The following is a 26,147-nucleotide window of genomic DNA, read 5'->3' on the forward strand; positions in this document are numbered from 1 at the left end:
CATCTGTGCAGGCAAAATTTGTTTAAATTTCACTGTAAATACTTTTTATACCTTAAGATAGTTCCCATCTGAGATGTGACTTACCACTGTTAATACAGTTATTAGATTATATTGGAATTATTGGTTATTAGAGTATTAGAACTAATTTGAATTAATGAGTGCTTATGAGTTTTGGACTTTATGTGAAATATTCTGATACGTACTTTGACAAGATGAGCTAAACTGTTGTTGGAGATTTTAGTTTGCCTCTGAAACTGGAGAAATATTTTTTTTCTAAAGACTGAGTGTAGAGGCTTCAAGATGTGATGAACTTTTCAATTTGTTGGTGGAGCTGCTCATACACACCTCTGTTCCTGCTCAAAGAGAACTTTGTGTACTTGGAAGTTTTGTTTGAGAGACTTTGCAGGTTCAGAAAGTTCACCATGTAAAGTCAGTGTGTGTGCCTAATGGTAATGGCTGGGAAAATAAAAAGTGCCAAGAAGGCTGAATTTCCATCCTATTCTACCACTGTTTGCTGCAAGTGACCAAATCATTTTTGCAATAGGTAATTCAATATTCAAGTTGTATCCTGGCAGATGAGGGCAGACCAATAAAAAGACACTCAGATAACATGTGAAGTCAAGATTTGTACTTCCTCAAGAAAATGTGGATTTCTATATAGCCTATTTTAAGTCAATACTTTAGTATGGTCAAATACCATACTTTATTATGTAATAAAAATGTGTTCTATACTAAAATTGAGAAGAATGTATTGATATGTCCATGTTTTAAGCAATAATCAGTGTGGCTTGTCTAAAATGGTCCAGACTTTCATTTTAACATGTAGTGACAAAGTAGAAAGGCTGTGCAGACGTATGGTGCTTTAATTAATGGGGGCAATACTAAGCTTTGAAAGTCCTCTGGAGCTTTTGTCTCTGTTGGAAGGTTGTCTGTGCTGTGAATCTTCCCTAATAGTTAAAGCAAATGAAGTAAAATAGCCTTTGGGCTATTTTGTTACACTATGTTGTTGGGGAAAAATTAATCCTGTGCCATTTTGCATTTGCTGTCTGTGAATCAAACTGTGAAAGCTAATTTAAAAACTTTCACACTCAGCTTGAATGAGGACTGTCAGTGCTTGGAGAATGTCAAATGCAACACAATTAGCTCAAAGTGGGCTAGCTCAGATATACCCACCAGCCTCAGAATGCCCAGTCTTAATGACTGCTCTGATAAACTAACCGAGGTGACAGAAAAGAATTTAAAAGAATTAAGTTGCTGCTGAAAACTCACCCTGTGTAGAAGAGATCTTTGAAACTGAAGTAGTTTGTACGTCAAGGGGCAGGGAGGTGGTGAAACCCTGTGGAAAGTTAAATACAGCACAGAGCTGCATCTGTGAAAGAGAGACAAAACCACTGATGAACCTGCTCAGAAATTTTAAAGACATAAATTATTTAGGTATTTCTTAATTGTTGAGCAGTAAGTTGCCATTTATGGTCACTGAACTGGTTGGGTGTCTTAGGTATTTCTAGAAGAGGCAGCTGATACAGCTGTGGTAGAATGAAGTCCTGGAATGTTTTATGGAATGATGGAACAACTGCTGTTCTAGTTTGGAGAAATAATGGGGTAATCTCTTAATTGTCTCTGTTTATCAAATGCTGCATCGACCTATAATGGGGACATGAGGTCTGAGCTTAACTGATGGAGTGAGATCTGTTCTGGGTGTTCAGAGTAACTCTCGGACTGCATGTGAGCAGATCTCTAAGACTGCAGGTGTTCTAGAGGTGGGGATTTTGGGAAGAAGACTGAAGAAGAAATATCTGAAATTGTGAGAAGAGTTATCTACAATGACATTAGCAATCATTCTAAGTATCTCTTCCCTTGAAAGATGGGATGTTTGTCAGTCACAGTGGACCGTGGCTTTTGGATATTATTTTTCCATGACAACATGTCAGAAAATGTGTTTGGAGCTCATTCAAAACCTTTTTTAAATTTTTTTCTTCCCTGTTTTTCTTGGAAAAGACTACCTGCAGAGTCTTATCTTCAGGTGCTGAGTGAGGTCTCAGCTCAAGTTGCTTGATGAGAATTACAGTGAGCGACCACTGATTTTCCTCATGGAGAGAGACCCTGATGGTAAATTGAAAAGAACTGGATCTGTAAATTAGCATTTTACATGTCATGCCTTCTTTCTTGAGCAACACGAATTGTGCAGACAACAGCAACATTTTTAGTTAATGAACCCAGCCATGAGCACTATTCACGTTTAACATATTTACAGGGGGTAGCATCCAGTCAAAAAAATCTATTAATTCTTTTTGCATGAATATTGTGTGCATGAGTGCATACATTTGTGTGTGGATTTGTATATATGTGTACACTATTAGTGTATGCAGTGTTAAAGCATATATAGTAATTCAAAAAGAATCACTGAAGAAGTTTCATTAGGCATGTAAATATATTCAGCAGAAGATTTAAAATAAGTCTTTAATGGAAAAAAAGGAAAAATGGTGCCATTTGACATGAGAAATCTATTTTGAACTGTAGTATACGCACAGTCTGTTTTCTGCTTTTCCTTGCTTGAAGTTGTTGCCTGAAATATTATGGTGGCATGCAAAGGCTTGAAGTTTAATTTTAAATTTAATTTGCTTGAATGCTGGCAGGATATTTTTACATAGTAAAATGGCAACTTTGTAATATTTGGCACTCAATTTCTATAGAAATGGCATTCAGGATACAACTTTGGGCTCATAAGTAAAATAAGATGAAATCACACATGTTAATGATGATTTTAAAATATTTTCAAGACTATATAAATGTAATTTCTACTTTGATTTTTTTTATTTATATGGGCATCAGGGGGGAGGGTTTGTAACAGGCATATATATGTGTGTGTATATATATATATATATATATATATATACACATAAAGCTGTGAATGAACTTTTTCAATCTGTTAATCCAAATGTTCTTTAATAGATAAAAATAGAATCAAATTGCTTCATATAAAAATCTGAGATTCACTTAGTGAGCTTCAAACAGAATTATTTTTCCAATAATATTCTGAATATTCTTGGGTTTTGGTCTTGAATAAGGTGCCAGAGGATTACTTTGCTGCCAAAGACTGGGTGTCCTCACCTGTGTTTGCTTATGATCTGGTGACACCAGTTGTTCTTCCAGATAGGATTGCTGTGTCTTGCTGAGAAAATATATTTTAATGGCTATCATTAATCTGAAGTATTTGCTTTGAGGTATTCAACACTTGTTACCAATATAACTTTGTGTTCAATTGTGGGCAACTTTGAGGAGATATTTGTGAAGGTCACTGAGGATCTGTGTGGGTTATCTCCCCGTGATGTTTCCGAGCCATTGGCTCTGATGAGGAGCTGTCTCTGCTCGTGGTGCTGCCTCCAGAGCAGGTTCATTCCCTGTGGGCAGACCCAGCCAGCAGCATCGATCCTCCTGCTGCTGCTCCTGCCAGGGCTGCAGTGTGAGAGCAGAGTGCAGTATAAATCACACTGGGACATCTCTACTGTGTGTTCCTTTTAAAGTCATCAATCTGGGGAATATAAACCCCTGTCCGGAACACAGACACATATCCTTTCATGTCTGTTTGAACCACAGGCTGTGTTGCAGGTGTTCTGAGCTTGCCCTCACAGCCCCTCTATCATCATCTTTGAGGTGGCCTCTTTAAAGGGAACTAATCTGGCAAGCAGTCCTGCCTTCTTCAACCAGGCTGCTTCTCAACGTGTCCTGGCACTGAGAGTATGTGGCAGCACAATTTTATTCCCACATGGTTGGTTTGGTCAGGTGAGCCCTGTTGATTCTCTTGCCAGCCCTGCCATCCTGCTTTCTTTGGTGCTGCAGCTGAAACCAGCTGGTTCAGGTGTGACTAAGGTACTTTTTTGTGCTTCTGAGGTGGTGTTTGATCTTCAGTGGTGTATAATGTGTGAGGAGGACCAGAGAAGATGAGAGAGGCATTTTTCTTGGCTGAATGTCACATTTCTTAAGGAGAGTGGCTCAGAGACTGTGTCTCTGTGTGGCTGGTTGGTCGTTTTGTTTACTAAAGTAGTCTTAATAAAGAAGTATTTACTAAAGTAGTGAGTGCTCTGTGAGCATATATATTAGTATATATATATATATATATATATATATATATATTACATTATGTTATATACTCTATGAGGATTCAGGGCTCAAGACTGTGTTTTGTCCTTCCAAATGCTTTTTGACACTGTTTTGACAAAATGGATCCGAAAGTCACGGTTAACAACTGAAACTCCCGTTTTTCTTTCCTGTCCTGTTCAGTCCAAGTCATGTTTGAGAGATAGTTACCACTGCCAGACTCATATCACTTATTGCTGAAGTAACTTTTGCAGGAGTAGGTGCTGAAAGAATGCAGCTTGTGAGCTGAATTCCACAAGATGCTGCAATATGGTTGTTGTACACCTATGTTGCCTCTTTTTTCCCTGAATGTTATTACACACACACACACAAATGTAAATTACTGTTACAGAGCCAAGCACATCAGTAAAGAAATGCTAAATTTAACATTGTCCAGATGGAAGATAACTGAATGCAAATTGTGTGTGCAGTGTACAGAGCAACTTTTCTTTTTCATATAGTCTTAGTAGGAACATGTCTGTGCTGGAGGATCAAAGTCAGGAGTGCATGATAAAGGCAGTCACTGTGAGAAACTTCACTGCTTAGTGAGCAGGGGAGGAGGAGGAGGAGGAGGGTGGGATGATCTCATGCCTCAGGGCAGCAGGACAAGGTCCTGGAGGTTGGACTGTGAGTGTCACTGCTTTTGCTGTGTGTCATGCAAGATGTCAGCTCTGGCAGATAGAGTTTGGTGTGGTAAAATTATAAAGAGTTAGAAAGAGAATCATTAAGGGAAATGTCAGACGACTTTAACAACCCATGATGTTATCAAGCACCATTATGATTAAACCAAAATGTATTGACAGTAATCAAAATAGCAAAATCTCTTAAAAGTGGCCAAAAATACTAACAAAATTATTGTAACAAACATTAGTTTTGATTCAAATTTTATTGACATGTTTTGGACTACTGTAATGTGAACTTTGAATGAATTACCAGAGTTAATGCATTAAATACCATCAGTTGTAGTTACTGTGTAGCCACATGTAGCTTTGTGTACCTATGAACTACTAGTATAAAGTGTTTTCTGTGACTGGTTGGAAATAAATCCAGAAAACTCTTATATGGATTGTTTGAAAAAAAATATATGTAGACAATGAAGTGAAGTTTTCTTTGCCAATGTGATACCATGTCAACAGGGTTTTTTTGGTTTGTTTGTTGGGGTTTCTTTAGTTTTTAATTGACTTTAATGCTAGGCACTGTTCTGTACTGCTACTATTCCCAGTGTAATAATAATCAGTAATCTGCACTTCTCACCGTGTTTTTGAAAAAAAATAAATATCTGAAGATGTAATGCATTATGCATGTCTTTTTTATTTTTTTAAAGAAACACCTCTATGCTCTTACTAAAATTACAGAATACAATGTATCTTAGGCTTCTTAAAATCTTAGTAGGATGAAGAATTTGCTGCAGATGATCCTGTGGAAAGGCTTTGCAAAAGGAAGGCAATCAAATAGGGATAATTAGAGTTACTATTTAAATATGCAGAAAGCAAAAAAGCTTATCTGGAAAAGCAGAGTGAAGTTATAACAGCATAAGACTAATGTAAGAATGATTTGCAAGCAATAAAATCACATCTCCCTGACTTTGTAAGTACAAAATAATAAGCAATATTTAATAATGGAGACTATAATAGTCTGGGTTATAAACCCAGTGGTATGTGATTGTACCATTAGATCTTACCTGAAGGGACAGATTGGTTTAACACTGACAGAGTGGAAGTGCATGAGGATTACAGGCATTTGGAATGCGTTTGCAGTAATTGCTGAAGATAATCTCTGAGCAGTTAACTCAGAATAATGATACAAAGTTAGTAGGACGTCTGTTCTCGGATTTTACTTCTTCCTCTGAACCAGCCTGAATGTGTGAGCACCTCTGAAGGCAGGAGATGAGACTCTTACTGCTGATGTGATTTAAAAAGGTTTGCTGAAGAACAGCATTATGTCTGTTAAGAACGAATCCTGCTTGGCAGAGAAATGGGTAGGATGGTCTTCAAGTTCTTAATCATCTCTGATTTCTAATTCTGTCATTATTTTCGTTAATTAACTGGAGTGGGTAACACAAACATCATACTTCTTCCAAAACTAATATTATTGCTGCCTGCTATTGAGTCTGTGGAACTGAAAAAAAAGCCCAAAACAAACCAAAATGTTAAAGTGACACATAAGCAGTAACTTCATTGAGGGTGTGTTTATCCCCGCGGCTTTAATTGGCCATCATCTGCAGTCTCACCATACTGTGCTGAGAGCCTGTCTGGTTTCACAAGCTGGGCAGAGCCAGGTCTGCCTAATGCTGGGCACTGGGAGGAAGGACCTGCTGGAAATGCTGGAATTCAGAAGCTGGCGTTCTTCCCTGGGACTCAGCTACAGGGCACGTGGGTGCCAAGGGTGCCCTTGCCCTGCTCAGGAGTCGGGGCCTGACCACTGGAATTCTTTTGAGTTTCCCTGGCCCTTTCACAAGGGCTTAACCCAACGGTCCTGGCTGTCTTCCAACTGCAGTAATTAAATTCTGCATTCCTAAATTCCCTCTCCTTTTAATTGGATTAGGTTTTCTTCACCTTTTGGCTTTAAACTCAGCTGGCAAAACAACTAGTTTGCATTATAGCAGAAACTTTATTTCAGATTATATATTAGGTTATATTATGTTTGAATATAAAGTACATTGTTTTAAGATGTTTCAGGAGAGCAGCGTACAAGGGACACAAGCATTTTACTTCTATTTTTAATTGACTGTACTGAAGGACACTCATTTGATGGTTATTACTGTTTTCTCTCTCAGTTTACAGGCCTTGTTGATACTGTAGAATCAAAGACAGTTTATGAGAATATTTTAGATCTTTGCTGCATCCAGGAAACCTTCTGTTTGCCTATCTGTGCAGCTTTCATCTCTTTTGTGTAATCAGTGAAATCTAGGGCATCACTGGAAGTTTAGTCTTCAGTGTGTATCCAAATGTTCACCTGATCATTGAGATTGCTCAGTACTTTGCAGAAACCAGCTTGTAAATGATGAAATCTGTGCTACATCTCCCCTAAAATATGGCTTGGTTTCTAGTGCGCCAGTAACTTCTGTTCATGTACTGGAGCCTAAATAATTGATTTTTCAGTGTGTGCCATAGCACAGCATTTTAAAACCCAGTCTGCCTTGTCAATGCATGTTGTGATTCTGCCCATATTTTAATTAATGAACAAGGATATCCAAAAGATGTATGAAGTAATGAGAGTGAATACATGGTTTAAATCTGAGAAGGTAATTTCTGGACTGTACAAATCTTTGCTATGGATAAAATTCAGATTAGTTCACTGAACAGTTCACTTGGCCTTAATGATACCTAAATTTAGAACTTGTGAACACCACTGGCCTGCAATCAGAATATGTTTTGCCCTGCATAAAATTGAATTATATTAGTCAATTTGCATTAGCCAAGTCTGAAGTCTGTGTCTGGTTGGATTTAGTTGCACTCTGCTGATGACAGGGCTCTGTTTGGCTTTTTGTTTGACCTGGATATGTATATCTTTCTTAGTGCTGTCAGTCTTCTCTCATGTTGCTCTGTGTATACTCCTGTTACAGAAAATCCAAGAGCCATAGCCCTTTATTAAATTATAGAGTACATTTCTTGTACCTGTAATATTTACCTTTGGGCATTAGGACTCTTTTTTTCCTAGAAAATAACCTGGTAGAGGATTTTGTGGGAGTTTCTTTGTCTAACCTCTCTGAAAACTCTTGAAAGAAAAAAAAACCCTGAGAAGACATCCAGGCATGTCTTTGTGTGAAAGTCTTTAAAAACAAAAAAAAGTAGTAGTAATGAACACATTTGCCTCCTTTATAATTAAGGAATATATTTCTTTTAAGTAATTACACAAAAGTATTCTCAAACCCCACCTGTGTTATGCACTGTAAGTGCACTTTCTATAGCATTCTGCCCCCTTTCTCTGTATGAATTCTAGAGGACAGCTCCAAACTGACATAAAGCCTTTTTCTGTGGACTTGGTTTTGTTGGAATGCAGAGAGGGCGGGTAAAACCAGCATCCTGTCCTTCATCCTTCTGGAGGAGGATTAATCATGATCACAGCTGCAGAATAATGCAGATCTTTGCTGCTGGGGCTGGAGAGGGGGAAGGGATGGGCAGTAGGGAGAGCAGAGGACGTCGGCTGTCTTGCATTCTTCCCTTCCATGTGCCCCTCCTGCCCTCGAAGGCACCGTGGTTAATGGAGGAATTGCAAGTAGCAGATTCTCAGGAATTGTTTTTCTTCTGTGGACTGAGCTGATCTCCTTGTATTTCAATTTATGCTTGCTGTCTGCCAGAAGCATTTTCTTGACTTCATGCGCACTCTCCCTTACTACAGGATAAAGCACAGGAGTGTCTTTACTATATGAGAGTGGTCCATGTTAAATAAAGGCACAGATTTGCTGTTGCCCATCCTACTTATTTTTTTTTTTTAAATTAATCTTTCATGCATTTTACTTTTTTCCTTTAATCTTAAGAAATACATTTGATTTACCAGTAAGACACACACACACACACACACACACACTTTTTTGCATGGATTACTTGTTTCCTTGATGATGTATTAGGCAATGAATGCCGAAATGCTGCTGGTTCAAAGGCACACAGATTTAGACCAGTGACTTTTACTGTGTCTCTGTAGATGGCCTCTAAATGCCTTGCAGGTCAACTGTTTTTGAAATGGATAAAAGTGTGCTAATTCCTTCAAGGTAAATCAGAAGGATTATGACATCTAGGAAGAAGAAACTGCCAGACAGCTCCTGAGCAATATAACTAGGACTGACCCAACAGCATCTCTAAAGCTTCCAATAAAATTGCCTGAGGAGTCTGCCAAGAAGCCAGATGCTGCTGCTGGAGAAATACCTTCTGTAGCTTGGCATTTGTCCTGTAATTGCTTCCAAGAGAGAATAAACTGTAGCATGACAGTAGAAGGTGAATGGTTCATCACTGCACACTACTTGGGTGATATTTAAAAATGTTTAGAATATAGGCATGATTTTGTGATGCATTACCACTCATGCAGGCCTCATACTCATTCAACTGTTTGAGTTATCAAACACTTTTTTTTTTTTTTCCCTGGACATTTTAGCCTGGCAGCAGTTTGGTTTTTCTTTTTCCTGTAAGTGATTCCTTTTACAGTATCTCTAACCCTGGATCTCTAACAGTGTCTCTAACTACAGGATCCTGGGCTTTGATCCTGTAAGTGGGTGACATGGTCATGTATAGCTTTCCAGTTGCATGGCCATAGCAGAGTGGAGATTAGTGTGTTTCCTGGTATGGATATTTCTGAGTGTGGAATTACAATACAGCAAACAACACCTGGCCCACACAGTTTCAAGGGTCATATTGTCATGTGGCTTCTTTTCCCCTTTCGTATATTTTCCAGAACTGTCTGTTATTATTCAGAAACACTGCTCAGTTTTATCCACGAACCGAAAATGTGTGGAGCCTTCTTAGGGGAGGTACTTTAAAAGTGTTTAACATTGTGACTGATAGAAAGCAGAGGCATTTGTGGAGCAGTGTATAACATAATCAGATACAAGGCACTGCAGTCACAAATGAGATGAGAACAGATAAGTGAATACAAGAAAATTATTTATGGTTTGCAATTTCTCCAGTAAAATCCAGCAGCTGTTCTCAAATACTTCTGTTTGATACCATGCAGAAGCCTGCCTGCTGTTCATCTGGGCAGTCCTGTGGGATTACCTGCATGAGTGACATTGCTGGTTTGAAAACTGGAGTCTTTAAATGGACTGGTCAAAAGTATTTCTGTAGCTAAAACTCGTAACAGAATCACAGAATGGCCTGGTTTGGAATGGACCCTAAAGACTGTCTTTTTCCCCTTTGCTCTGCTAGACAATGAACTTCTGTATAAGTCAGGTCGTTGAGTTTGGTGTAATAAATCAAAAGTCCATTTACAGCAAGGTGAATTCCTCTGATTAGCTTTCCTAATACTTAACTGTCAGGGAACAAGGGCTGAGTGTTAAAAAATAGCAGTGAATAAAGATCCTGACATAGAGGTTTTTTGTTGTTGCTGACATTAGGAAAGTTTGCTTTGCTTTACTATAATATCAGGAAGCGTTCAGAGAATGGAAAGGCACAATGTACAGGTCAGTTCATGTGACTGAGAAAATCTCAAAGCGACCTGAAAAAGTTGGTGCAGAATCCACATCCGTTAAGCAGGACAGTATAAGGCATCATTCGATGCTCAACTTCAGCTTTCAAAGTATAGCATAAGTGTGTAGGTATAGTGATGTTATTTTATTTAAAATGAATGAGAAGACAAGTCTCAGTTCAGTCTCACTTGCCATATTAAGAAAGTAATTTTGAAATTAAAAAAAAAAGAAAAGCTGAATTAAGATATTTCTATAAAGGACAGAAGATGAACAAGTTCCCTTCAACTTACTGTGCCACTTAAAAACATGCTGAGCTGTCCAGGATGGGAGATGTTTAATTCCATAACCTTTTCTTCCAATTAGAATACACAGATTCTGATTGTGAGGAATTTGCATTTCAATATGAAATGTGGTGACATTGCTTTTACCTTCTCCCTGGTGATGCTCCTGACTGCATTCTTCTCCCTTTCCTTCGGTGTGATGATTGCACCACCGCACTTTAGTAATCATTTAACAGCTCTAATTACAGAATACTGTGATCCCAACTGTGTACTTTGTCCTTTTTGCCTTCTTAGTCTCTGTTCCTTTGGTGTTGAGAGGATCACAAAAGAGCCGTTCTTCTGCTTTGCAAAAATAAATTCCAAAGGCCCTGCTTTGGTAATGTACAGATCTGCATTTTCTTGTCGCTTTGGAGTTAACGACATTGAATTTTAGACGTACAGGGGTTGGTTGGTCTAGTATTGTTTACATCAGTCACGCCGGCATAACTTCTCTGACACTAATGCAGATACACCAGCATAAAATTGGTGTAACTCCAACTCCGTTAAAATCAATGGAGTTACGCCAATATAAGTCAAATGTAACGCTATTGATTTTGTGCTGGTGTGACTTTATTGACTTTAATGGAGGTGAGGCAGTTTGCTGCTGGTGGAACTCGGGTCACAGGCAGGCTGTGCCTGGGCAATGTGTTTGCGGCAGGTGTGAGTTCAGTTTCTAGTTTGCTCTTACACAGCGTTATCAGAAATTCTTTCTCTTTTCTGCTTCAGGGTCAGCAATGCAGCAATCTGGGTGTAGTAAAGTCTTGGCATAATGCAGTTCATAGAGGAAAAGCATTGAGGTAATTCAGTTTCACTGAGCACAGGGAATCTCTAGTCCTATCTGAATGACCTCCTCTGTTATCTGGTAATGTAGCATCGGAGGGGTGATGTGAACTTTTTAAGCCTGTTCCTTTCAGTGGCAATGCTTTTTTTCATGTAACACCCTGAAAAAGCTTACAAATAGCACTTCGAGTGGAGCTTTGCATCTCAGAGCAGAAAGTACACCTAAAGGAACAATGAGTGTTGTATTTATACCCCCAGCACACAGGGGTTTGTTACTCCTTTTCAGCTCTCTGACCGGGAGTTACATTCGCTGCTACCCAGCAGAGGAGATGCAAACGAGCCTTTGGATCGCTGCCTTCCTGGGGTCTGGAGGGACAGTCCTGGGAAGCTTTTTGTGTCTGACCTTTTCCAGGAGCGGCCTATTTCATTCAAGACTGCAAATTCCCTTGTCTGGCAGAATTACGTACTTTCTCAAAGGTTGGACTTGATGGTCTTAGAGGTATTTTCCAGCCTTAATGATTCCATGATTCTTGCGCAACTGAAGGCTTACAGTGATGCCACAACTGGTTTTAGTAATTGCCGTTTCCATTTTGATTTCCAGCCTTTAATTTTTTGCGGTTATAGATTTAGGGTTTGATTCTGTCCCTTCTTGCCTTGCAAGACTCCTGAAATCAATGCTTCTCACATTGCATTATATACTTAGCTCAGAGGTGTGTATGTGTATATATATATATATGTATTTATATTTTTTTCTGTTGGTCTTTAGTGACTGGCTCACATCTAATGATTTTCCTTAAAAGTATTTGAATATTCTTTCTCAGATAAATTATGAACCTACATCATGTATTTTTTTCTGAATCCAAATGGCACATTTTGGAACATTAAAAAAATTCCGTTAAAGCAAGGTCCATGTCTTCTATTTTGCCTTTGTTTCCTGAATGCTGTCCTCTATAATATAAAATAGAAACTGTAATATTAAAAGGAAATGTTAGTAATTCCCCATTATAAATGTTGGTGAAATCAATTCATTCCTTTGAAAAACATTTTTTTAATCTGGTCAGCATTTTCTATGAGTAGAAAATTCACAGAATTTCTGGTGAATAATTGGTGAAGTAGAGTACAGTATTCACAACTACATGGAGTGATTTCTGGAAGGAATTTCAGTAATTATTCCTGCCATCATTGGAATACTAAAAATAATAAAAATCTCACTTTAGAAATATTTTATAGGTCAATTTTTTGCCAAGATGCTCTTCTAGTAGTAAAGCAGCTTCAAGGGTTCTATTTACCCCATCTGAGGAAGTGGGTAACACGCCTGAAAGAGGCTGTAAAAATAGAATAATGAAGCATGCTGTAAACCACAACAAACTTAAATATAAAATGTATTATTTGCCTTAGTTACATGCAGGGTTTTTTAAAAAAAGAGCTTCTTGTTTTCAGGAGATAAGAGAAGTATTTTATGAATACAGTCAACTATAGCAACTAAATACAAGGGAAATTTAATGCTGTGGTTTGAGTACTAAGTAGTTTTCTGATGTTAGAAGAATTAAAAAGGGTTATTTGGAAGTGTTGTTCTGGAAGACACTCTAGACATAGTACAGAAAGCATAATAAAGCACTTAAATCTCCTTCCTGTGTTTTAATAGATAGAAATTCAGAAGTGAGAAGGTAAATGCTTTAGAGCAAACAAAACTAAGTATGAGCTATGGAGGCAGTTGTGAGTCTTTTCAGGCTGTGTAATTTAGGGAGGTGGAGGGAGAAGCAGGTGGTTGAGTTCCAGAGGAGGGTCTGTAATTTGCAAGAGGAATTAGAGGAGGTAGACAGGGCACTTGGCTTTCCACATCTGCTGAGGGAGTGAATTTTTTTGTAGAGTCTTAGTTTGTGCACGTGAACAGCAAGATTCCTTCCACGTTTAGAGGCTGCAAAAATATCAGTAAAGAAATGGCAGGAAAGAACAGTGAGAGAGAGTCGTTTGACTTTGTCACTGGAACCAGTGTGCTGTGCTGTTCTATGGGTAAATGGCAAAACTGGAGGAGAGGACTGGCCCATGCAACAGTCTTAACAGAGATTGTTTTCTGTTCCAGGGTAGCCAGAATTTTAATGTGTGGTCTGGCTTAGATTTTGCTGCTAAGCACATTATAGAATTTGCTGTAACGAAGCGTCACAGCGACAGATTCCCTGTTTTCTTTTGTTTCCTTCTCATTTTCTCCTCTGTGTCAGTATCTTAAGCTCTCTCTTTTACCTCCTCTTCCTCCTTTTCTGGTTCTCACTTACAGGCCTTATTAACTGCCGTATATCAGTGGGGTTTGGATCAGTCCCTTGAGTTTCTGTTTGGAATTAGTGTAGTGCCTGCTGTAACAGATGAATAGTCTCATGTTCCCGAGCCTTGACCATTGGGGAAATGAGCTGATGAGTACAAAATAGTGTGAGCAGCACCAGAGAATTCATGGCCTCCTCTCTCTGGAGGGTAGAAAGAGCACTGGTGGCAAGGATGGATTTTCCATCGTCTGCTCGTGTGTGGTCCCACTGCAGTTCTCTGTGTTAGGCTTTGTGGTCAGATGGGAGGTGGGTGATTTCTCCCTGGATTGCAATCCTTTATACTTGAACTGGTTTTAGTTTTCCAGAATCACACACTTTTAAAATAATTTTGTCACTTACATTTTGCCCTTTCAGTATGTTGGGTTTGTTTAACACTTGCAAAACCGTGGGCATCAACATGATTATATTGGGTGCTTTGAAGGAAAAGAATTATTTTCAAGACTCCGGAGCCATAAAAGCAAGAGCTAAGGATGGTAGCTCAGCTTTTGTTTTGTCAAACCAGGGTTTGGGAGGTACTGTCCTCTTGTCAAATCCCACTTTGGGGCTGTGGAAAACTTAAATACCTAGGGAATGCCAGGGCTTAGTTACAAATCCTCTCTAAGACTGCTTTTCTTTTACATAAGCAGATGGAAACTGCTTTCAGGGGAGGCAACTTCTTAAGTTTTGAAGCCCTGAAGAAAATTAATTAATTCATGTATTTTAAAGCCAGAGGGGAAGTATTATGACAGTCTGGTCTGACCTCTTTCATAACTTGGGCCAGGGGAAGTCTCCTAATAACCCCTTCATGAGCCTGCTCAAGCGTGGTGGAAAAGACAAATGATTTGACAGAAATTGTTGTTTTACAAATGCATGGGGGAGGCAAGTGGAGCATGGGACTAATTTCCCCACACATAAAGGGTACAACCTATGTTAATCCTAACTGCAAAGAATTTATGGAAATGTTTTTTCACCAACGCTTTATGTTTTATTCTGGCGTAGGAGTAACAGAGAACACAGGCTTAAGACTTCTCTTGGAATTAAAAGCCAGTTAATTCCAGAATGCACTGACTGTGTTTTTGCTGTAGCCACTTAATAAGGCTACAGAAAATGTCAGTATTTTGTTAAAACGAAGAGCTCTGAATCCTCTTTAGGAAAAGCTGAGGCATGCACATAACATTGTAATAGCCAGAGCAGTAACAAGGCACACAAGAAGATCGTTAGAGTGGATATGCGTATGATGATGGATTTTTTTTTTGGGGGGGGGGGGGAATGCAGCTAACAAAATTTTGTCTGTAGAGCAGGGAGAGAAATGTGGCAGAACTGATCAAAGAAAATAGCATCTCATTGATAAAACACATGCTGCAGTACTTCCCACAGTTGGGAGACTGTAGTGTTTAACAACGGTGACCTAGATTGGAGGAGACAATAAAAGCTGTTGCAGTGAAGAGCAGATTGACTGCCATTCTCATCTGGGTAATAAACGGCTGAAATATGGACAGTGCATGGAAGTTTACTAATGTGGCTTACATAAAGACCTATACTTTTGGAGGAATTGTCTCTGTAGCAAATTCAGTTTGAACTATAGCTTGCATCTGACAGATGTTTATGTGCTCCTTCACAAAGATACCTATTACTTTATTCAAGTATCTATGAGCCTGTGAGAGTATGACCTGATTAGGTTTGAAAGTAAATCAATATGTGAACCTGTCCAAAAATAGACATGCATTTATTTTAAAAAATATTACTCAGTGGGATAGCCTCGAGGGGCTATAGCTTTTCTGGAGAGTTTCAAATGAGATAGCAGTCATATGTTGTTACTTTAAAATATTCAGTTCCATTCAGATGCTACTATTTCAGTTAGCCTGTTGGAAGGAGCTGACAACAGGAGATGACATTCCTGATGCTTTGTACCCACAACAGTCTTCTGAAACATTAAAACTTGCTTAACTCTAGACCCTGGTGGTATTTTGTATTTATTTTGAATTTATCTTTTTTAATAAATGGACCTATCATAAATATTTTCCTTTTGTGAATTGGTTCATGTAGAGTTATGTAGTTAACCTTTAGGTAAATATAAATCCAAATTCTCAAAAAATAAACTGTCAATCCAGCTGTGACTTGAGAGATGCTTTAAGTAAGTGCCGTTGAGCTGTAAAGGCTGATGCATCCCTACTGTGCTGTAAAACTAAATATTATTAAATTGGGTTGCATGCAGGGGGAGGGGAAGGAGATGGGGGTTGTGAGGGACATCTGTTCTCTGCAGAGCTTCTCTCCCTGTTTGTGGGGGGATTTGAGCATAAGTGAAGAGCAGCTCTGTCTGCAGCCGGGTGAGAGAGTTCCCTCACAGCACAGCTCTGAGCTCTGCTGTTCCCATCGTGCCTGTGCTTGGGAAGAGTCATCTCCCCATCCATGGACCTGGCCAAAGAGCACTTCAAATCCTGGAAGCGTCACTTTTGGAGCTGTGATTCCTTTTCCCTCTGTGATCAGCCTTCATTTGCTTCGTCCTTTTCTACTGCTTTCCTAACTAAGAATGTTAATCAAAATGCTGTTAGTTTATTTGGGTATGTTACACCAAGAAGGTGTATTTGTCTTCAATTTTACTGTTGCTTTATTTTTCCTCCTTTTTGCTCTTCAGCACTTATTCTGATTCCATAGAGGAGGAACAGGGAATTTTGTATTTCAAAATCAGTTCAGCAGATTTTGAAAAGCTATCTTTGAATATTCTATAATACACAGACAGATTTGAAGAGCTTATTAAAGAAAGCCCCTGACACACTTCAGCAATATTAAATCACTTCAGACGGTGCATGGCAGTGTAATGTTACTGAAGCATTTTAAAATGTTGAAAGAGCTTGGATTTGAAAGTACTGGTGGCTTCACAGCCCTTACTGTGAAAAGTGATTTAAACTGTCAAAATTGTTTCAGTATTTGCAGTCTGTTACTTTCTTAAATTACAAAGAAGGGACATTAGTAAATAACTATAACTGCAGTTAATCTTTGGCCAGCTAACCAGCTGATATGCTGGGTTAATATCTTTATTAAATGCTTATTTAATAAGTGGGCAGCTGTTCAGACAGGCCAGATGGACTTCACTGTAATTGTGCTAATAATGAGAACTTTCTCACAAAAAGAAAGGGCAATAAGAAGATGCATTTGGTGAGTGAACATAATGACAAATGGCTTCAGGACAGTATGGTCCTCTGCCCTCGACAGACTGGCTGGAGTAGGTGGGTCATCCTTCAAAGCAAGAAGGATAAGCAGTAAGAATTGGATTAATGTTTTGCTTAGATGTTTTTACTTTGTGTGTTCTTTGCCATCCCAAGCCCTTCCTCCCTCATACTGCTCCAGCACATTTCTGCTGGTGCATTTTTGTATCTCCCCAACAAACACATATTATGTAAAACTGTATCTTGCTCTCTAAATGTTATCTTTTTGCCCTTATCCCATTTATATTTCATAGGTTTAATTAGCAATTCTCAGAGTTCTTTGCAAGAAAGATTACTAGATGGGTGTTAAAAATTACAGCTTTGTTTACGTGGAGACAGATTCTTTTATACTGGAAACATTATCATAAGCAAGAGGAGTGGCAAAGTATGATGTTCTCAGCATGAGCAGTGAATATGTTTTTCATTTGTCTTTGTTCAAGTAGAGAACGAAGGCGCTGAAAGAGCATTGGAGTAAAAATCTGAACTTGCTATCTGGCAACATGTTTATACCTTAAAATTGTTGCATTTAAGAATTGAGTCCTTACAGAATTTTTTGCTTTTGGTGGCATTTCAAGCTACTTCTAAGATCATAATCTTTGTCCCTCAGCTGCTGGTCCAGATTGTGCACCTTGAGTAGTGTCTTTAGCCTGTTAAGACATGCCAAAGCATCTCAAATATAGATGTTTGAGACTAGTCAGACATAACTGTGTCTAAGCATCTAAAATTGTGGACAATTGGTTCTCTAGATGAAGAACTTGATGTGTTTCTTCCTCGAAGCTTGCAATGGTTTGCCTTTTTTTCTTCCTTTTATCCTTTAAACTCAGAAAATGACTGTTCCTTTGTTTCCTTCCTTAACAGCACTCGAAAGGAGTGAATGAGATGAACTGTTTGGGTTATAGTATCTGAAAGGCTAAATTATTCTCTTGGAGAGACGTTCTAAATGAGCCTGACCGAGATCCTGGATCTGTGTGAAGAGGACTAAGGATATAGGATGTCAACTGAGACAGAACTTCAAGTGGCTGTTAAAACCAGCACAAAGAAAGACTCCAAAAAGAAAGGTAGTGACTCATTTCTTTTTGTTTGTATGTGTTTTGTACTTTAATCGGCTCCTACATCAGCCACCTTTTATGCATCTGTGGTTCTTCTGTTATCTGTGCACTCAGTGAAAGTGGAATTTGTTAAGCTCAGTGGAACTCTGGTACAGGGATATGGAGTTTCAATTCTCTGACATCAAAATACCTCTTATTGAAATATACTTGAAATGTGAGAAAAAACCGTGCATGTTATTTATGGTTCACAAGAAGAAATAAAATTTTAAAAATTACTCTTGGCAAAAGATAACTTTTTTTCTTGCTCTTGATAAATAGATTTTCTTCTAAAGGCTTTTTTTTTTTCTACTTTCTTTTGAATTAACCAGAGCTTAAATGCACTTTCTGTTACTGGAAGTTGAATCCTACTGACACTTTGAGAAGTTACAGAGAACTCAGCAACGTTCTGTAGAGGCTTAATTGTACTTTGGTAAAGGAAATATAAACGAGGAGGAGGAAAACTCAAAATCAAGAAGCTATGGATAAATGCATGGTTGGGTTAGATCATATTTGTATTTACAATTTTGCCTCAGATTGTAAGGCAGTTCTTTGCAGTGATAACCACGAGAAATGAGCCAGTATGAATTTGGTGCTTATGGTTACTTGAAGATTTTTAGTAGGAATTTTTATTCTTAGATTTTTATTGGTATTTTTATTGTTTATGGTTTTAAATACTGATAAACTTGGAGCCTAAGACCTTAATTTCTAGTGGTAATTTGTGTTGTTCTGTGTAGCCATCTTTGATTTGTTTTTAAACCCATACATAAAATTGAGATTGAAAACAGAATTACTCAAAAAAGTAAAACAAAAAAAGAAATAAATCATACTAAATAGTTTTAATACCTGAGACAGCAAGATTTGAACTTTCACATGAGCTTTTGAGTTTGGCATTCTGTTTCTTTCTGTGGATGTATAATTTAGCCATTTACTTCTGAGGATTTTTTAGATCTGGATAAGACAAAAAAAGTTCTCATCTTTGCTCATATATGTGTGTTGCAAATTTTACTCATTGTAGATAACTGGTTGAAATTCTGGGCAGCTATAACATTTACTGCAGCAATTCTACGAAAACATTTACTTATGTTTGCTTTAGCTTTTGTATCGGGAATCTCTATATTAGAGTTTGTAGGAGACACAGCAATTAAAAAAATTCAAGTGTTTGTTTGGGAAGATGATTTAGAAACCTTATGACTGCTCTAGGCCTAAACTTACGAGGAAAAAGTGATTCATTTAAGATAAAAAAGCTGTAGTTTGGCAAGGCAAAACCAGGGGAACTTTGATGTAAATTAGAATGTGATCTAAGAGAGATTTTTAAGGCAAATAAAGAAAGTGGTTTGGTTGTGCGATCATTCAGGTTTTGGGGGCAGGCAGGAAATTAAAAAATGTCTTCTTTGCAGTGTGGATAACATCTTTTTGATGTGTACCATCTATGTTTTCTCTTCCGCTGGAGGGTGAAACTTTTGAAAACAGCAAACAACTCTTTTAGGAACTTGATGTTTATGTTGATAAAATATTCAGCATCCAACTTCTGAGAACACTTTCATAAATCATAATAACTGAACGCTTCTCTGCACAGAATCTAATTCTATCCACCACAAGGAAATTCTGAGAATTGCCTTCAGTGCTGAGAGGGAGTATAAAATACGTTGTGTGGCAGCGATCAGAGCTCCCTGCAGCAAGTATGAGTGTCTGAGGAGCTGGAAGGGACAGTGTAGGGCAGTTGCACATCTGCAGGATTAATCTTGTTCTGTATTGTCTGTGCAGTCTGAGTGCATCCGATCACATCAGCCATCCCAGGGCTCTTACACGGACAAGGTACACAATGCACACACTGTTTGCTATTCAAATCCCACATAATGAGAGTCAAAAGAAACTTGTGTGCTCATTTACTTACCATTGAGTTGTATGCATTTGCTATATTTCAACAAAGGAGCCCTCCATGAATGATGGACATGTGAAAAACAGGGATTTTTTTTTTTTCCTTTTTTCCCCAAGTTCATTAACTGTGAGCAGTGGCAGGTAGCAAGTGCTAACATGGAGTTTCTAATGTTGCTAATCAATGAGTTTGATTATCCAGTGGAACTGAGTATTCCCAAGATATTAGTCTTTGCTTTATAAACAAAAATTTCAGCTCTAGTGTTGTCCAGTGTTTTGCTGTTCTTCTGCAAGATCCACGCAGCCATCTCTGTCCAGAACAGGGGCGGGCCTCTTTTGCTGTATTATCTGCTGTTTTGATGGTTTCTCCTGCCTTCTGCAGTTCACAGCACTGCAGGAAATGTCTGTCCCACAGATATATCCCACGCTGAAGGTCTGGGTTAGCTGAAAGGGGATGAGGATGGAGTTAGAGCATGGGACTGGGGTTCTTTCTTTATCTCAGCATAAGTTTTCTGTATAGTGTCAGCTAAATCTTTAGCTCTGTTTTTGTCTGTATAAGGATCTAGTAAGCTGATGTTTCTTATTTCAAGTGTTGAAATAATATGAAGTTTAATTCCGAAGATTTGTAAAGTATATGAATATAAAATATGATAAAATGTCAGATAAATGCAAGCAGCTTATCTAAGAACAATGACCAAAAAGAAAATTATGGTTATTCAGATGATGTGATTTGTGTTTACCTTGAGTTAAAGCCACTGTAATGTCATTAGTTAACAGTTTAATAACCTGGAGAGGTTAGAGGGAAGGTCCAGGGGGAGTCTCATGGTTAATTAGTGCGTGTGAATGCAAAGTCCTGCTGCTGGGATGGTCTAACTCCCTGCAGTGGGGTGGAATGTGTGTTTCAAGTTCCTTTAAGATTTCTTATAACTGCTTTTAGGCTCTGTTGCATAGGCTACTGGCTTTGGTGTGACATGGAAATAGTTTGATTTCTGCTGCAGATGGGGCAAATGACAGTGGTCATGCAAGGATTTTACTGAATATTTGTGTGCGGGGGACGCATCTCTTTTTGCAATCATATGCAAAGCAGGTCTCTCTGAAACACTTCTCTCTAGACAGTGTTTTTACAGCCCTGAGCTTTCTAGTCATAATCAACTCTCCAGTCTCTCTCTGCTGTCATCTGAGCTGGTTTGTAGGACAATATCCTGTTCCAACAGTAAAGGGTTATTACTACAGGAAGGACAAGAACTTACATACAAAACTCTCTCAGAAGCTGCTGTTTACAGAGTCTTAACTTACTGTAGGTAAGTTCAGTGTTAACATGCTAATATCAAACTGTAATTTTGTATGTTAACATTATCACCTGGATAATCTGAAAAGCAGGCTGTTGAAAAGTCAAGTATGAATTTTGCTTTTTGTTTAGTCAGTATTGATCTGATGGATCCAGAATTTGATGGGCTCTGGAAACACTCCCTGGTCGTACTCTCAGCAGAGGGGTCAGAGTTTTAACTGACTTTGAAATATAGTTATGGAAATGGAGGTGAGCCAGGCAACTCCCTTTTTCCTCAGATTGTCACTGTTTGCTCCCTGTGCTGTGAAGATTGCTGCCCATTGAGGGCCCATGTCTCACCCTGAACTCCACAGCCCTCCTTTCCACACTTAATTCCATTTTTCGAGCTTGCAATACACTAGATGCTATTAGAGGAGATTATATTTCTGCCATCCCTCACCTCCAGCCCTAATCTTCATGCCACTCTTGCTGATACCTGGTAGTAACTTCATTGTAATTACCTTTTTTGAGAACTTGCTCACATTTCAAAAGACATCCTGAAGAGGTTTCACATTGCTCTCTAAGTGGAAATGATGACAAATTCTTAGGAGATTTAGAAAGCTCTATTTGAGGACTTTTTTTTTTATTTAGTTGTTTGGGGTTTTTTTTGAGCTTGACAAAAATCATGTGTTACTATAGCATTTAGAGATCTAATGATACAACTAATGCTCTTAAATGCTGATTTTATTTCATTTGTTTATGTCATCTGGTTCATTAAGAAGTGAATAAAAATTGTGTCTGTATCCTTCAAGATAGGAAATTAGAATTTTTTATTAGCCAGAGTTGTTACAAACATAAACCATGTTTGTCTTGTAGTACATGGGGGAAATGCCATTTTATAAGTGTGTATGGATTATTGAATCAAATTGAAAACATTTACTTGAGCCTATCGGAATTAAAATTGATTTAGAAACCTCTCCAGGGGAAATGTGTTGCATTGATGTTGAATTCACACTGATAACTGCCTTGGAAAATCCCTCCTTGAAAATTAACTGAAACAGTAAAACTAAAATGGGCTATCAGTGAAGTGAGCTAGGTTACCAAATTTCAGTGCAGATCTTCACCTGCTTGGGGGAGGGCAGGTGACTTTTCAAGAGATTTAGTTTCTTTCTCTTGTGCTTACATTCTGTAATTTTTCTATTTGAAGCTTAGGGCTTTTTTGCAACATAATTTCTCATTGTATCCCCCATAGTAAGGCTTTTGAGTCAATTTTCAGAATGACAGGGACTTTTAAAAATGGTAAAAAATACAGACAGGAGCTTGGGCATATTGACAGTCAGCATCATGATTGTTGATGCTAAGGATCCCCTTGGGTGAAATTCCCCTATTTAATGGGTTTCCATTGAACGTGTGGGAAGCACGTGGCATCTGGAAGCAGATTTCACAGCAGGCAGGGCGCCAAGCTGGGGATTGCTGTAGCTGACCAGTAGGAATAGGCAATTCTGAGAGGGTGTGATGTGCTAGGTCTCTGCTAGAGCTAGATGTCTTCTCTTCTTGTGAGCTGGGCACTTTGTTCTGACTGGATGAATATCCAAGTTCCAAAGCCGTGCTTGAGGAGGGAGAGCTCAGGGGGCTGGTTAATGCCAGGTAAGGAATTGCCCCACTTGCACCAGGAGGGCAGGAGGGGCTTTCATGGTAGGGCTTTCTTGGTGATGGGAGATCTGAGTTTGATCCTCTTGGGATCAGGATGGCAAAAAGCTTAACTGTCCCATTTTATCTCTCCTGATTAAAAGGAATGAAGTGGCTCCAGGACCATTCACGTCTGTTGGATTGGGCCTCTGGCAGAGTCACATCTATTTCCTGGATCTTTTAAACACTAATGAGAGACTGGGGTCTGTCTTAACTATCTAAAGGAGAACCTTTGCATACCCAAGAGCAAAACTCTAGTCATACTAAGATCAAACAGGAGGTACCTAGTTAGTTTAAAAGCCTCTGGGGGAGGCAGCCTTTAAAGGAGGTTATGTTTTGTCATTTTCAGTTTTCATCATAGGTGCCTAATGCTACCCAAGTCCTGTTTTGGGCTTCTTAGACCTCATTTGCATCTAGTTTTTGGACTAATCATTGCTAAATTTGAGAGAGGAATGGAGGTTTTTGATTGATGTGAAAGTTAGTTTTGCTGACACATAGAAATCTTGATGCAGTTTTTACAACTTCATTTCCGGATTAGAACTTGAGTTTAAATTAATAAGTGCTATAAACAGTAATGATGGATTATTTTTTAAATTATTTAACTTTAAAACAAAATATTGTGATCAGCTAACAATAATGAAACCATCATCACTGTAATGAGGCATTTCAACTTTTCAGGTTGGTATAGGTTCATTTATTTTTCTAATTACATAGCTAAAATTCATGAAATCCATGAAAATTCAGATTTGATTTAAAGAGTAATGAAAGAGGGGCACAGTCAGGAGCTTATTTCATCGACGGGGAGTGGATTTGCTTTGTTTCCATGCAGTAGCTATGAGTTTTTCAATAATTTATAGATCAAGTAACAGCACCATTAATTGATACACTAATTGTGTCCACATGCCTGCTTTAACAAATCTCTTCTGTGAAATGATTACTGACAATATTAATTGCACATCTTTTGAGTCTTGATATAAGTTATGAATTCATTCGCGAGTTGAAAGGGGGTGGGAAAATCATTAATTTTGACATTGTGTAGCTATAATTAACAAGAGTTATCCAATAACCTATCATCAATTAGAGAGCTCATGAATTGTATTTTAAATACCACGTACCAAAGGGGGGGTCTATGGTTGTTAATGGAATTGTTAATTCTTTGGGGGTGATGGATGTTGTATCTTGTTGTGGTTATAATGTGTGCTGTTGTTTGTAATTGAGAGAGGGATCTGACTAAGTTAAGGTTGGGGCACTTGTTACTTTGCTGCTCCTTGGTAAAGAAATCAATAATCTGTTGAACGTTAAGAACAACATTTCCTGAAAGCTTCTTTAGTAATTTCTCAGTGTTTTAACAGTCGTCAAAGCCTTTCAGTTGAAACCAGCAATTAGGAGCTTAATGCAATGCATATTCCACAGAGGATTTGACTCATATAACAGTCATTAAATACAGGTGGGTGTTCCTCTGCTCCAAGGCTGGATGTACATTGGGAAACTTGCTGGTTGCTGGCACTGAGCATCACCTATGCATTCCCCTCAGCCTGTGCTGTACATTGTTTCTGGCTTCATCCTCTTATACTGTAAAACTACATCTGAGATTTGATTGAAACCTGGAGAAGGTGCGGCTGGAACTGGTAAGGAGCTAGAACTTCCAAGCAGGCAAAAGAAAATAATTTTCAGGGAAATTTTTTCTCCACTTGCAGCCGTTAAAAATATTCGGAGCAAAATTCGTATTAAGACCTTTGTAAATGAAAAGTTTTGTTCAGAGAGTTCAGGGAAGAAAATTCTATCGTGTAATGAATAACTGAGCAGGAATGACCTAATTCATCCAGATTAGTAGCTAAAATACCTCCAGAGGTTTGGATTAGTAGAAGTTTCCTAATATGGCTCACAGAGAAATACTCTACAGGGACAAGTATGTTGATGGTGATAATGTTTTTGTAGCATTCTTCATCCAGAGATATTTGCTTGCCTAATAAATATTAATGAGTAACGTTTCTGTCAGCATGTTGCACTGCGTGCATTTGAACACTTCTACTTTTCTGAAACATTTTGCCTTTGCTATTGACATTATTGTTACTTGCAGAATTTCACATACAATGCAATTAAGTGCTACTGTGTAATGCAAGTTAAAGGTATCAGCAGTGTTGATAACTGCTCCCATTTTGCTGAAGGAAAATCAAAGACAAGTAAATTTGGAATATTAGCTGCATCTCAGCAACCTTGGAAGCATTAAGTTGCTCACTGATTTTCCCTGAAATAAACCAAGTAACACTTAGCATTGCTGTCCACATTTTTGCAGTGAATACTTTTTCATATTACTAGGCAAAATTCCTCCAAACTTATTTAATCTTATATAATTTATGGAAAACAATGAGCTTTTGTGACCTGTGTACATATGGGGAAATATAAATTGATTTCAGACGTGGTTAGATCTTTGCATTAAAGCCAGTGCTGATCTCTCAATTACTTTCCTAAGATTACAGCACAAATCAGGGCAGAGCTTGATGTGTAATCTGAATATCCTGTTTCTTATTTTGTGCTTTAACCAATATGTCTGCACTCTCAGTGTTTATAGCACAGTAATTTCATTAATCAGCTTGTGAAGAAAAAACTGTGGAGCAATGTACAAGTTAACAGAAACATGCAGGGTTTGGTTTCTGTATTTAAGCAGCCTGAAACAGAAGCGTTTAGCTATATATACTAGTAAAGTAATCACAGAAAGTTTGGCTGAAAAATTACTGTGTTCTTAATCATTAATGTCACAGACCTCTTGAACACTGACCACTTACAGTTAAGAAAAACTTGCTGACAAAATTGGTAGCATTTTGAAATACTATGGCTGAAATTGTAATCCCTCATTCATGCCTTATGGTAAATTCCTCTTTAAGAGCTCAAAGAAATATGTAGGGAATTTGGTGGAGTAATAGGCTCAGATTTCCTGTGATAAATATGTCAGGGCAGACATTCACTGTGCTCCTCATGAGTAAAGAAAAGATGTGGCTGTGATCCTTGTAGATGATTGCATCTATAGAATCAATATGGGCATCGTTGGCCTTCTAGAATAAAGGTATATAATACATAATTCACAATGTATTTGGGTTGTCCAATGGTAAAGTGGATGAATGTGTTGAAGTATAGCATTCCTCTTGAAATTGAATTCCTCTTCAAGATAAACTTGTCCTCAGAAATAATTACATATTATTTGTATTATTTTTATCTAGACATTGTTATATATAATAGCTACTGTTAGTATAAAGACAGGAAAAAGAGCATTTCTCTGTATTTACAGTTGGTTGGTTTTGCAGATGAAATGGTATATTTAGTTTGCTTAACTGAGTAATGTGTTCGTGGGGGTCTTTTATATGGAAACAAA

The 26,147-nt window shown here is 38.2% G+C and overlaps 1 protein-coding gene across 16 annotated transcripts in view; it reads left to right on the top strand.

Annotated features, from left to right (window-relative positions):
* DAB1 (DAB1, reelin adaptor protein) overlaps positions 1-26,147 on the top strand; it is a 434,378-nt gene that overhangs the window by 306,218 nt on the left and 102,013 nt on the right. For 15 of the 16 annotated variants that reach the window (XR_003570677.1, XM_027879046.1, XM_027879044.1 and 12 more), the window contains one exon: positions 17,717-17,916. Coding sequence is in view for 15 of the 16 variants with exons in the window: in XM_027879046.1 (XP_027734847.1) it covers positions 17,850-17,916 (67 nt within the window). In the remaining variant the exon portion in view is untranslated. Of the gene's footprint in view, positions 1-10,830; positions 10,913-17,716; positions 17,917-26,147 lie in introns of all 16 variants that reach the window. The other variant, XM_027879048.1, reaches the window with a different exon arrangement.

Source organism: Empidonax traillii, unplaced genomic scaffold, assembly GCF_003031625.1.
Source record: "Empidonax traillii isolate 1590-97213 ecotype Southwest subspecies unplaced genomic scaffold, ASM303162v1 scaffold50:size1795014, whole genome shotgun sequence".
NCBI classification, from domain to species: domain Eukaryota; kingdom Metazoa; phylum Chordata; class Aves; order Passeriformes; family Tyrannidae; genus Empidonax; species Empidonax traillii.